Source organism: Budorcas taxicolor, chromosome 12 (genome assembly GCF_023091745.1).
Source record: "Budorcas taxicolor isolate Tak-1 chromosome 12, Takin1.1, whole genome shotgun sequence".
Lineage (NCBI taxonomy): Eukaryota > Metazoa > Chordata > Mammalia > Artiodactyla > Bovidae > Budorcas > Budorcas taxicolor.
The window spans coordinates 79201840-79215707 of NC_068921.1; the positions used below are offsets into that span (position 1 = coordinate 79201840).

Sequence of the window (13868 nt, forward strand, 5' to 3'; positions counted from 1 at the left end):
GGACTGTAGCCTATCAGGCTCCTCTGTCCATGGGATTTTCCAGGCAAGTGTCCTGGAGTGGATTGCCATTTCCTTCTCCAGGGGATCTTCCCAACCCAGGGATCGAACCCGGGTCTCCTGCATTGTAGACAGATGCTTTACAGTCTGAGCCACCAGGGAAGTCCAGAGCCATGAAGCTAATAAATAAAATTATCAACATATACCCCCATCACACAAATAGTTTTTCTACATGTTTACTTATACAGGAAAATCTCATTGATTTGGATTCTGCTAATTATTAATAGAATTTGGAGTATTTTAGACTGAACTATTGATTACCTTTTTTCACAGGGAACACAAAATTATTAGGTGGATGTTTAAAATACATTAAATATTTTTCAAGTTCTCTCTACTGTCAGGAGAAGCTGTTAATGTCTAATATACAGGCTGTATACACATTTTTGTTACCTAGTGTGATAGTCAATTTTGTGTGTCAACTTGCCTGGGCTGAGGAATGCCCAGACAGCTGGTAAAACACTATTTCTGAGTGCCTGTGAGGATGCTTCAGGAGGAGATTCACATTCGAATCAGCAGCCTGAAGATATAGAAGATATGCCCTCCCCAGTTGGCTGGGCATCGTCTAATCCACCGAGGGCTCAAATAGAACAAATAGATGGAAGAGCAAACTCCCCATCTCTTCTTGATCTGGGATGTCCATCTTCTTCACCCTCAGACATCAGAGCTCCTGATTCTTGGGTCTTTGGGCTCAGAGACCATCCACAACTCCCTGCACAACTCCCTGACACCCCAGGACTTCTGCGTTGGGCTGAATCATACCACTTGCTTTTTTGGGTCTCCAGTTTTCATTTGGTAGATCAGGGGACTTTTCTCAGCCTCTATAACCATGCAAGCCAATTCCTATAAAACTCCTTTTATCTCTCTCTCTTTTTTTGCATTTCTCTGCAGAACCCTGACTGATACACCTACCCATCATCTTTAGTATCATGTCACCTTTGGTATCATCATCTCTCCTTATGACTAAAGCAAAGTTATGGCTTGGAGTAATAATCATGGATGCGGACTCTTCAACATCCATTCTACCTCAAGGGTTTATGCTAAATCTAACATAGTAATCTCATTTCCAAGTAATTGAATAACGAGTGGGTATGAACTAATCCCAGTATAAGACAAAGACATTTAACAACTTCAGGGAAAAGTTGCCTTGTTCCTAAGAAAGACACAGAAAGAACTGGCCTCTTACATCCTCTGGACATTGCTGGTCTGATTTGGAAACTCTTGGTGGTCATCTTTCTATTTACCTCAGGGTAAAACCAACACCAAGAAAGGCAGAGGGAGGGGCTCCCCTGGTGGGCCAGTGGTTAAGAATCCACCTTCCAGTGCAGGGGACATGGGTTCAATCCCTGGCTGGGGAACTAAGATCCCACATGCTGTGGGGCAAGTAAGCCCACATACCACAACTAGAGAAACCTGTGCACCACAGTGAGGACCAAGACCCAAAACAAATATTTATAAACAAATAAATACAAATAGAACAACCATATTACATGAATAAAGCCCCTTTACACCTGACAACCCAAAGAAATTAGACTGAAGTCAAGTAATCTTCAGGTTTGTACTCTACACAGCTACTAGTGATTCAGCTGAAACACAAAACTGTCACTTCTACGCTCAACCACCTTCAGTGGTTCCTCACTACCTACAGAATAAGCTCTAAGCTTTTCACATGGCATACAGAGTTTGTATAGTCAAAGCTATGGTCTTTCTAGTAGTCATATACAAATGTAAGAGTTGGACCATAAAGAAGGCTGAGCACCAAAGAATTGAAGCTTATGAACTGTGGTGTTGGAGAAGACTCCTGAGAGTCACTTGACAGCAAGGTGATAAAATCAGTCAATCCTAAAGGAAATCAACCCTGAATATTCATTGGAAGAACTGATGCTGAAGCTTCAATACTTTGGCCACCTGATGCAAAGAGCTGAGTCATTGGAAAAGACCCTGATGCTGGTAAAGACTGAGGGCAGGAGGAGAAGTGGAAGACAGAGGATGAGATGGTTGGATGGCACCACTGACTCAATGGACATGAGTCTGAGAAACTCCAGGAGATGGTGAAGGACAGGGAAGCCTGGTGTGCTGTAGTCTATGGGGTTGCAGAGTTGGACGTGACTGAGCGACTGAACAACAATGAGAGAAAGTCCTTTATGATCTGACTCCTGCCTGGTTTTTCACATTCATCACCCACGACTCCCGGGCCCATCCTCACCATTCCAGCAACCCTGAAATAATCATAATTTCGTGTACATACCCTGCAGTTTCTTATTTCCTTGCCTCTGTTCATAGCCTATAAGGCCTTCTTTATTCTCCCAACCAGTGTCTTTTTCTGACTAATTTCCACTTACCTTTTAAAGTTCAGCTCCAGTATAACCTTCTCCATGAAGACATTCTCAACACCCCCTAAGCTGGTGTAGGTGTCTCCTAAAATGTTCTCCTAGATTTCTGATTATCGTGTTACCATACTGCAAGAAATCATCCTTTTATGCATAGAAATGAATGAAAATGAAAACACAACAACCCAAAACCTATGGGACTCAGTAAAAGCAGTGCTAAGGGGAAGGTTCATAGCAATACAAGCTTACCTCAAGAAATAAGAAAAAAGTCAAATAAATAACCTAACTCTACACACTAGAAAAGGAAGAAATGAAGAACCCCAGGGTTAGTAGAAGGAAAGGAATCATAAAAATTAAGGCAGAAATAAATCCAAAAGAAACAAAAGAGACCATAGCAAAAATCAACAAAGCTAAAAGCTTTGTTAAAAAAAAAAGCTGTTTATCTTCTTTGAGAAGACAAATAAAATAGACAAACCATTAGCCAGACTCATCAAGAAACAAAGGGAGAAGAATCGAATCAACAAAATTAGAAATGAAAATGGAGAAATCACAACAGACAACACAGAAATACAAAGGATCATAAGAGACTACTATCAGCAACTACATGCCAATAAAATGGACAACTTAGAAGAAATGGACAAATTCTTAGAAAAGTAAAACTTTCCAAAACTGAACCAGGAAGAAATACAAAATCTTAACAGATCCATCACAAGCACAGAAATCAAAACTGTAATCAGAAATCTTCCAGCAAACAAAAGCCCAGGACCAGATGGCTTCACAGCTGAATTCTACCAGAAATTTAGAGATGAGCTAACACCTATCCTACTCAAACTCTTCCAGAAAATTGCAAAGGAAGGTAAACTGCCACACTCATTCTATGAGGCCACCATCACCCTAATACCAAAATCAGACAAAGATGCCACAAAAAAGTAAAACTACAGGCCAATATTACTGATGACTGTAGATGCAAAAATCCTTAACAAAATCCTAGCAAACAGAATCCAACAACATATTAAAAAGATCATACATCATGACCAAGAGGGCTTTATCCCAGGGATGCAAGGATTCTTCAATATCCACAAATCAATCAATGTAATACACCACATTAACAAATTGAAAGATAAAAACCATATGATTATCTCAACAGATACAGAGAAAGTCTTTGATAAAATTCAACATCCATTTATGATAAAAACCCTCCAGAAAGCAGGCATAGAAGGAATACTTCAACATAATAAAAGCTATATATGACAAACCCACAGCTAACATTATCCTCAATGCTGAAAAATTGAAAGCTTTTCCTCTAAAGTCAGGAACAAGACAAGGGTGCCCACTCTCACCACTATCATTCAACATAGTTTTGGAAGTTTTAGCCACAGCAATCAGAGAAGAAAAAAGGAATCCAGATTGGAAAAGAAGAAGTAAAACTCTCATTGTTTGCAGATGACATGATCCTCTACATAGAAAACCCTAAAGACTCCACCAGAAAATTACGAGAGGCTAATCAATGAACACAGTGAAGTTGCAGGATATAAAATTAACACACAGAAATCCCTTGCATTCCTATACACTAACAATGAGAAAACAGAGAAATTAAGGAAACAATTCCATTCACCATCACAACTAAAAGAATAAAATACTTAGGAATAAATCTACCTAAAGAAACAAAAGACCTATATATAGAAAACTATAAAACACTAATGAAAGAAATCAAAGATGACACAAATAGATGGAGAAATATACCATGTTCATGGATTGGAAGACTCAATATAGTGTAAATGAGTATACTATCCAGAGCAATCTATAGATTCAATGCAACCCCCTATCAAGCTACCAATGGTATTTTTCACAGAACTAGAACAAATAATTTCAAGATTTGTATGGAAATACAAAAAACCTTGAATAGCCAAAGCAATCTTGAGAAAGAAGAATGGAACTGGAAGAATCAACTTGCTTGACTTCAGGCTCTACTACAAAGCTACAGTCATCAAGAGAGTATGGCACCAGCACAAAGACAGAAATATAGATCAAAGGAACAAAATAGAAAGCCCAGAGATAAATCCATGCACCTATGGATACCTTATCTTTGACAAAGGAGGCAAGAATGTACAATGGAGAAAAGACAATCTGTTTAACAAGTGGCACTGGGAAAACTGGCCAACCACTTGTAAAAGAATGAAACTAGAACACTTCCTAACACCATACACAAAAATAAACTCAAAATGGATTAAAGATCTAAATGTAAGACCAGAAACTATAAAACTCCTAGAGGAGAACATAGGCAAAACACTCTCTGACATAAATCACAGTAGGATCCTCTATGACCCACCTCCCAGAGTAATGGAAATAAAGCAAAAATAAACAAATGGGACCTAATTAAACTTAAAAGCTTCAGCACAATGAAGGAAACTATAAGTAAGGTGAAAAGACAGCCTTCAGAATGGGAGAAAATAAAGCGAGCAAAAAAAGCAACTGACAAGAATTAATCTCAAAAATATACAAGCAGCTCCTGCAGCTCAATTCCAGTAAAGTAAATGACCCAATCAAAAAATGGGCCAAAGAACTAAATAGACATTTCTCCAAGAAGACATACAGATGGCTAACAAACACATTAAAAGATGATCAACATCACTCATTATCAGAGAAATGCAAATCAAGACCACAATGAGGTACCATCTCACGCCGGTCAGAATGGCTGCTATCCAAAAGTCCATAAACGATAAATGCTGGAGAGGGTGTGGAGAAAAGGGAACCCTCTTACACTGTTGGGAATGCAAACTAGTACAGCCACTATGGAGAACAGTGTGGAGATTCCTTAAAAAACTAGAAATAGAACTGCCATATGACCCAGCAATCCCACTGCTGCGCCTACACACCAAGGAAACCAGAATTGAGAGAGACACATGTACCCCGATGTTCATTGCAGTACTGTTTATAATAGCCAGGACATGGGAGCAACTTAGATGTCCATCAGCAGATGAATGGATAAGAAAGCTGTGGTACATATACACAATGGAATATTACTCAGCCATTAAAAAGAATACATTTGAATCAGTTCTAATGAGGTGGATGAAACTGGAGCCTATTATACAGATTGAAGTAAGTCAGAAAGAAAAACACCAATACAGTATACTAATGCATATATATGGAATTTAGAAAGATGGTAACAATGACCCTATATGCAAGATAGCAAAAGATACACAGATGTATAGAACAGTCTTTTGGACTCTATGGGAGAAGGCGAGGGTGGGATGATTTGAGAGAATAGTATTGAAACATGTATATTATCATATGTGAAACAGATCGCCAGTCCAGGTTCGATGCATGAGACAGGGTGCTCAGGGCTGGTGCACTGGGATGACCCTGAGGGATGGGATGGGGAGGGAGATGGGAGAGGGGTTCAGGATGGGGAACAGATGTACACTCATGGCTGATTCATGTCAATGTATGGCGAAAACCACTACAATATTGTAGAGTAATTAGCCTCCAATTAAAATAAATAAAAACAAAACAAACAAACAAAATCATCCTTTATGAATATGTCTCCTCCCCAAGAATATAAACTTCTTGAGAAGAGATACTATCTTCTTATTTGTGCATGCATGCTCAGTCACTCAGTCGTGACCAACTCTCTGTGACCCCACGGACAAATGAGGAAAATAAAGCTTAAAGGTTAAGTGGCTTGTTTACCTACCATGACCTCTCTCTTCAATGCAAATGAAGAAGTAATAATCACCAGTTCTGATAATTCAGTTGAAAAATATTTATTTAGCATCTATCATAGCCTGCCAGACTCCTCTGTCCATGGGGTTTTCCCAGCAAGAATACTGGAGTGGCTGGTCACTACCTCCTCCAGGGCTTATTATTTGAATACCAGTGTAAAATACAAGGTCCATTGTATAGGGATATCTAATGGTTACTGAATGGATTTTGATGAAAACAATTAGGATGTTGATAGCAACAAGAGTAGCAATGTCAGTGCTGAATCTCTAGCACTCATGTATCCTCAGGATGCAGGATGAATTCTGATTGTATAAACTCCTTTCATGGCACTCTTGAAGAACCTAGCTCAGGGTCTGCTGGGTTCATAGTAGGTGCTAAATGAATACTTTTTCAGTTGAATTATCAGAACTTGTCATTATTACTTCTTTGTATTGGAGAGAGAGGTTGGGGTAGAGAAAGAAGCAAGCCACTTAACCTCTAAGCTTTATTTTCCTCCTTTGTAAAAATAGGAGTGATGCTCTGTGGCGACCTAAACGGGAAGGAAATCCAAAGGAGAGAGGACATATGTATGTGTGTGATTCACTGATTCACTCTGCTGTACAGCAGAAACTGACACAACATTATGAAGCAACTATGTGCGTGCTCGGTCGCTTCAGTCATGACTAACTCTTTGCAACCCTGGACTGTAACCCGCCAGGTTCCTCTTTCCATGGAATTCTCCAGGTAAGAACACTGGAGTAGGTAGCCATTTCCTTCTCCAGATTCCCAACCCAGGGATCAAACCTGGGTCTCCTGCATTACAGGTGGATGCACTACCATCTGAGCCACCAGGGAAGCCCCAATATATACATTATATACATATATATACATGTAGTATATATATGTATATATAGTATATATATATAGTATACATGTATATATATATATACATGTAGTATATTATATACATATATACATGTACAAATACATGTAGTATTCGTACATACTCTGAAACAAATTAAAAAAAAAAGTAATGATACTACCTACATGGAAGGATAATTTAAACAATATATAAAAAGCCATTAATACAGTTTGGAATAGAGCAATGATTTAAAAATCAAAGTTAAAAAACAGAACTACCATATGACCCACCAATCCCACTCCTGGGCATATACCCAGAGAATACCATAATTCAAAAAGACACATGAACCCCAGTGTTCACTGCAGCACTGTGTACAATAGCCATAACATGGAAGCAATCTAAATGTCCATCAACACAGGAATGGCTAAAGAAAATGTGGTACATGTATACAATGGAATATTACTTGACCATTAAAAGGAATGAAATTGTGACATTTGCAGAGATGTAGCAGCAGCAGCAGATGGACCTAGTGGAGAAGGCAGTGGCACCCCACTCCAGGACTCTTGCCTGGAAAATCCCATGGATGGAGGAGCCTGGTGGGCTGCAGTCCATGGGGTCGCACAGAGTCGGACACGACTGAGCGACTTCACTTTCATGTTTCACTTTCATGCATTGGAGAAGGAAATGGCAACCCACTCCAGTGTTCTTGCCTGGAGAATCCCAGGGACGGGGGAGCCTGGTGGGCTGCCATTGATGGGGTCGCACAGAGTCAGACACGACTTAAGTGACTTAGCAGTAGCAGCAGATGGACCTAGAGACTGCCATACAGAGTGAAGTTAGAAAGAGAAAAACAAATACTGAATATATCACTTATATGTGGAAACTAGAAAAATGATACAGATAAACTTATTCACAAAGTGGAGATACAGATGTAGAGAACAAATGTATGGATACCAAGGGGGAAAGAAGGGGTGGGATGAACTGGGAGATTGGGACTGACCTATATACACTGCTATGTATAAAATAGATAACTAAAGAGAACCTAGTGTAGAGCACAGGGAACTCTACTCAGTGCTGGGTGGTGACCTAAAGGGGAAAGAAATCCAAAAAGAGGGGAGATATATATATATATATATAAAACTCATTCACTTTGCCATACAGTAGAAACTAACATAACTTTGTAAAGCAACTATACTCCAATAAAAATCAGTTTAAAAAACAAAAATCAAAGTTAGACTGAATTATGATGTTGAACTGCTGTTATACTCTATACAAATGGGAAAACTTTTTTCTGTAGTTCAGATGTAATTTTGAATAGAAAAAAACCAATCCGTTTCATCTAATTTCAAAATATATCATTTACCTTGCTTCTGAGGATGAAAGAGCTGACCTTTTATCTAGAGAGAAATAGGAATAAAAAAGAGTCAGAGTATCAATGGGAGAAGTTCAGACTGAACAAGTTTTATATTAAAATATGAAATTGTATTGAACTGAACTGAACTAATAAAATTGTAGGATACTTACCAAATTTCATGCTTGTCAGGCAACTCCCATTGTCTTCTTTCTGTCAAGGGAGACAATAAAATGTTCAGTTCAGTTCAGTTGCTCAGTCGTGTCTGACTCTTTGCGACCCGTTAGAGTAATCCAAATACCAAAGTTACACAATTTTATAAGTTATTCTTCTGTGTTATTTTGAAAAATCTTGGAAAAGGAAATCAAGCATTTTTTTCTTACCTTGTGTATATCTGACTTATCCTTTTCTGAAGGAAGTTCAGGCTTCTTCTGAAAGGACATACAAATCTTTAAGAGTATAATCTCAAAAATAATTCCCAGGAAAATTATAAAGAAGATTGCCATCCAATTATTTTGAGAAGTCCAGGACTCTAGAAGTTCCCATAATGTCAAAAATGTATCATTTCCCAATCCTCCTTGCACCACTTTTTTAAAAAAATAAAATTGCTTTGACATTGTTATGTAATATATGAAATAGATGGATCTCTTCATTCCAAAGCCCTTGATTCTGGATGCCCCAAAACACAACAAGGTGGTATGCCCATCTCATAACCATATGCAATGTTCTGCCAGGAAAAAGTGCCCAGTATTGCCCAGTGCCTTGTTAAGTACAGTGGTGATTGCTCTGGGTCTAAGTGAGGTACGTGTCATAGTGGGTATTTAACTGAGCTCATATCAACTTACTTGAGCAATAATGAAAGTTCACTGGTGAGACATGTATGATGCTATCTGTAGTTTATTTAAATTAAAATAAAAAATAATCCTCCATTAATTTCATACAACACCCCCCCCCCCAATTCTATAAATAATTCCTTAGCACATTCGGGTTATAATGATACTGTAAATTTTTAAAATGTAGAACAAATTTGAATTGGACAAAACCATTTTCTTTTACAACCAGGAAGTTTATTTTATATTTCCTTGTGATCGGGAAAACATGAATGTAGGGTGGGAAGATTTACCATTAAAACACACACACAAACAAACTACACACACACACACACAAACTACATACACATACACACAAACTAGATGCTGCAGTTTAATCTGAACTTCAGATAAATACCAAATAATTTTTTAGTATGTCTCATTGTCTCTGCAGGACAGATAATAGCTTGTCTCTTGGGGGCCAGCCTGATGTTTTCTTAAAATAGAACACCTCATTTTATATTTCTTTTTGTCAGAGGTGTCTGTCAGCAATCTTCCTCTCCAATAATCTACTGCAATGTTGAAAACCAAAGTTAGATTTGGTGGGTTCTGGAATGGTCTCCTGGTGAATTTCCTCTTTACTCTGTTTCTGGTGATACCAAGGAACTTGGTATGCTTGCTGATGTCAGAATTAGGGTGGGGCAGAGCCAAAGTCTTAAGAGTCTAAGTATACAAAACAATCGGGACTGTTAGTGAAAATATTAACACTACCTTGGATTTAGAGCACTTTCCTTTGGAAGATGTGCTGAATTAATACTTCCATTGTCTTCATTTGTTCAAGGTGGGCTGAAGAAAGAAGTATAGTTATTTACACCAGAGTTTATTGTTCAGGTTTTCTCTGTTGCATAACTTTGAGAGCAAGAAAGATTTCTTGAGTTCTTACTAACCTAGAGTATTAGAGAGCAGGAGATCAATGACACATCCTAGAAGCTTATGATCTTATTTTAGGTTTAACTGTGATCTTGGGGTTTGTCTATGCAGACATATGTCTCACTGGGATGCATGGTATAGGAATTCCTTAGTTCTAGAAGAAACAATTCCTCTAGGCATTTCTAGGTTAAAATACACCCTCCTCTCTGACTCCCCTTCCATATACACAAACAGGGTGATTTTATTCTGCTGGGTTTTGCCATATCAATGCAGCTACTGAAATACTCAACTTCTCTTGACCAATGGCGAGAGAAATTAAATTCCTTTAATGTTTACTACCTTAAAGGGGATTCAACATTTTAACAAGAAGAAACTCTCTAGTTCGTTCCTAAGATCTTTTAAGTGATGACACTGAACCCATTAATTAGTATACCACTAATGTCTACCTCTCCTGCTAATGCTTAAGTTTGCATAGAGGTAAAGAAGAGTCTCCGCTTCCAGGGCTTTGTTGTTCAGTTCAGTTCAGTTCAGTTGCTCAGTCGTGTCTGACTATTTGTGACCCCATAAACTGTAGCATGCCAGGCATCCCTGTCCATCACCAACTCCCGGAGTCCACCCAAACCCATGTCCATTGAGTCGGTGATGCCATCCAACCATCTCATCCTCTGTCATCCCTTTCTCCTCCTGCCTTCAATCTTTCCCAGCATCAGGGTCTTTTCCAATGAGTTGGTTCTTTGCATCAGGTGGCTGAAGTATTGGAGTTTGTTTCAGCATCAGTCCTTCCAATGAATATTCAGGACTGATTTCCTTTACGATTGACTGGTTGGATCTCCTGGGAGTCCAAGGGACTCTCAAGAGTCTTCTCCAACACCACAGTTCAAAAGCATCAATTCTTCAGCACTCAGCTTTCTTTATAGTCCAATTCTCACATCCATACATGACTACTGGAGAAACCATAGGTTTGACTAGACAGACTTTGTTGGCAAAGTAATGTCTCTACTTTTTAATATGCTATCTATGTTGATCACAGCTTTTCTTCCAAGGAGAAAGTGTCTTTTAATTTCATGGCTGCAGTCACCATCTGCAGTGATTTTGTAGCCCCCAAAGTGTGTCACTGTTTCCATTGTTTCCTCATCTATTTGCCATGAAGTGATTGGACCAGATGCCATGATCTTAGTTTTTTGAATGTTGAGTTTTAAGCCAACTTTTTTCCTCTCCTCTTTGACTTTCAGCAAGTTCTTCTTTGCTTTAGTTCTTCTTTGCTTTCTGCTGTAAGGGTGGTGTCATCTGCATATTGGAGGTTATTGATATTTCTCCCGGCAATCTTGATTCCAGCTTGTGCTTCATCCAGCCCAGCATTTTGCATGATGTACTCTGCATATAAGCTAAATAAGCAGGGTGACAATATACAGCCTTGACGTACTCCTTTCCCCATTTGGAACCAGTCTGTTGTTCCATGTCGTTTTAACTGTTGCTTCTTGCCCTGCATACAGACTTTTCAGGAGGCAGGTCAGGTGATCTGGTATTACCATCTCTTTAAGATTTTCCCCCAGTTTGTTGTGGTCCACACAAAGGCTTTGGTGTGGTCCACACAAAGGCTTTGGTGTAGTCAATAAAGCAGATGTTTTTCTGGAACTCTGCTTTTTTGGTGATCCAATGGATGTTTGCAATTTGATCTCTGGTTCCTCTGCCTTTTCTAAATTCAGTTTGAGCATCTGGAAGTTCATGGTTCATGTACCGTTGAAGCCTTGCTTGGAGAATTTTGAGCATTACTTCTTGAGTGGAGATATGTGGCTTCCAAGGAGATACTTGGTTGGGGTAATTCAAGAAAAGCTATGAAGTGGTAAAGAGAACTTAAGGGTCTTAAAGGATGAAGATTGGTAGCAGACAAAGACTAACAAAAAAGTTTCAGGAAGAAAAGGCAGAAAGACTTTGTTCCAAAACTTTGTGCAGTGAATTTAGCTGGAGTACTATGTATAGGTTCAGAGTATGGGGGAAAGAAAATAAGGTTAAAATGTTGGTAGAGCCTATTGTGGAGGGCCTTGAACTAAGGTCTTTAACCTTAACAATCACCTTTGGAGATCCACCAACAGTTTCTGGGTTAAAGGTGTTAAATGGTTTACTGGTACAAGGAGACAATAGTAAAATGAATTAGGCTACTGTAACTATACAGATGTGAATTGATAAGGGCCTGGCTTGTAAACCACGCAGTGTTAACAAAATGTGGGTAGAATCAGACGTTGATACTGAAAACATAGGATTTAACTAAAAGGAAAGCAAATGGATTCAGGGGTGGTGTAGAAAAGCTAATGTGAAGGAGAAAGGACTTAAATCTCAAAGCTGGTTTGTCAAGGACAAGGTTCTCAACCTAGGAATTACTAACATTTTGGACCAGGAACTTCTTTGTAGTGGTTGGTTGTCCTGTGCCCTGCAGGATGTTAGCAGAATCCCTTTCTTGTGAGGTGCCAGGACCACTCCACCCGTCCTGACAACCAAAAATGCAGTTATGTGGTCCCCACCCATGGTACACAGTTCTCCAATGACAAGCTGTTTCATCAATCTGGAGTAGTTTCTTAGGGGTAACTCAGGGCAAGCTGAGTTGTGCTGTCGTGTCTGACTCATTGTGACCCTGTGAACCGTAGTCCACCAGGCTCCTCTGTCCATGGGATTCTCCAGGCAAGAATACTGGAGTGGGTTGCTATTTCCTTCTCCAGGGGATCTTCCCAACCCAGGGACTGAACATGCATCTCCTACATTGGCAGGTGAATTCTTTACTGCTGAGCCACCTGGGAAGCCCAACTCAGGTCAGGGGAAAACCAACTTTAAATGAACTTCTACGTTATCCTTATATTTGCAGTAGTATCTTTGAATGGTTATCCATATTATGCCTATAGTTTAGTGTGCAAACTTTATTATGACTACAAAGACTGGTTAGTAATCTTTCAAATCTATTTCTTCATTGTACTTTTATACTATAGTCTGCATTCTAGTAAGTTTTCCTTTGTATTTTCCTTTTTATAGTTTCACTCTTGGTTTACAATATTATTTGCCAATTGATTTACACATAATAGATCATTATTATATTTGTCAGCTCTGGTTAGGTATTTTTTATGTTAATATTTTATTCAATCTTGTTTTAAAAGTATTAATTATATACTATTTTTAAAAATTAAGGCATCATTCAAGAAATTCAGTCAAAAAGTAACTATTATACACTGAGTGACATGGAAATTTTGATTTTGTAATAGTACATTTGATTCTAATATTCACATTATATCTAATATACACATTAGATAGTTATCTAGATTTTTGTTCTTTATGCACTATTTAGAAAAATTAAAATCCATTGACTTCATCAGGGCAGGAGAAACAAGGGACCTGAAAACACTGAAAGCTTCCTAGGCTGCCCTGGCTGTCGGAACAGCCTAACCTGAGGTCAGTAGGGAACTCAGGGAGTTAATTTCCTACTGTAGAGAAACCACTGCTCACTACAAACTTATACGATAGATCATCAGCCTCATCAAATTTTTTGCATTTTTTATAGGAAATATAGAAACTAAAATTTTCATATCTAACTAATACCATTCAAGTCTAGTCCAAGTGATACCTGCACTTCTCAAAGCAAAATTAAGAGCCCTAACTCTGTCTAGATACAACACAGATGTTAGTTCCACTATTTACTCATTTCATTCTCTCCTTAATCAGAGAGCTTTAGACATCAAGTTCCCCTACTATATTAAACTCCAAATGTTTACTCATTGTTGTAAACCTAATGAAGCTTTTCCTGTAACAGACCTTCAATAAACATTTATTCAATAAAAGTTGTTACT

General features: G+C 38.6%; 1 protein-coding gene across 1 annotated transcript in view; it reads right to left on the reverse strand.

The window, feature by feature from the left end:
• Positions 1–8916, reverse strand: part of CCDC168 (coiled-coil domain containing 168) — a 34905-nt gene extending 25989 nt beyond the window's left edge. The window contains exons 1-3 of the mRNA XM_052650045.1: positions 8683–8916; positions 8312–8345; positions 2397–2472 (exon numbers count right to left, since the gene is read on the reverse strand). Of these exons, the coding sequence (XP_052506005.1) occupies positions 2397–2472; positions 8312–8345; positions 8683–8916 (344 nt within the window). The remainder of the gene's footprint in view (positions 1–2396; positions 2473–8311; positions 8346–8682) is intronic.
• Between the last annotated feature and the right edge of the window lie 4952 nt (positions 8917–13868).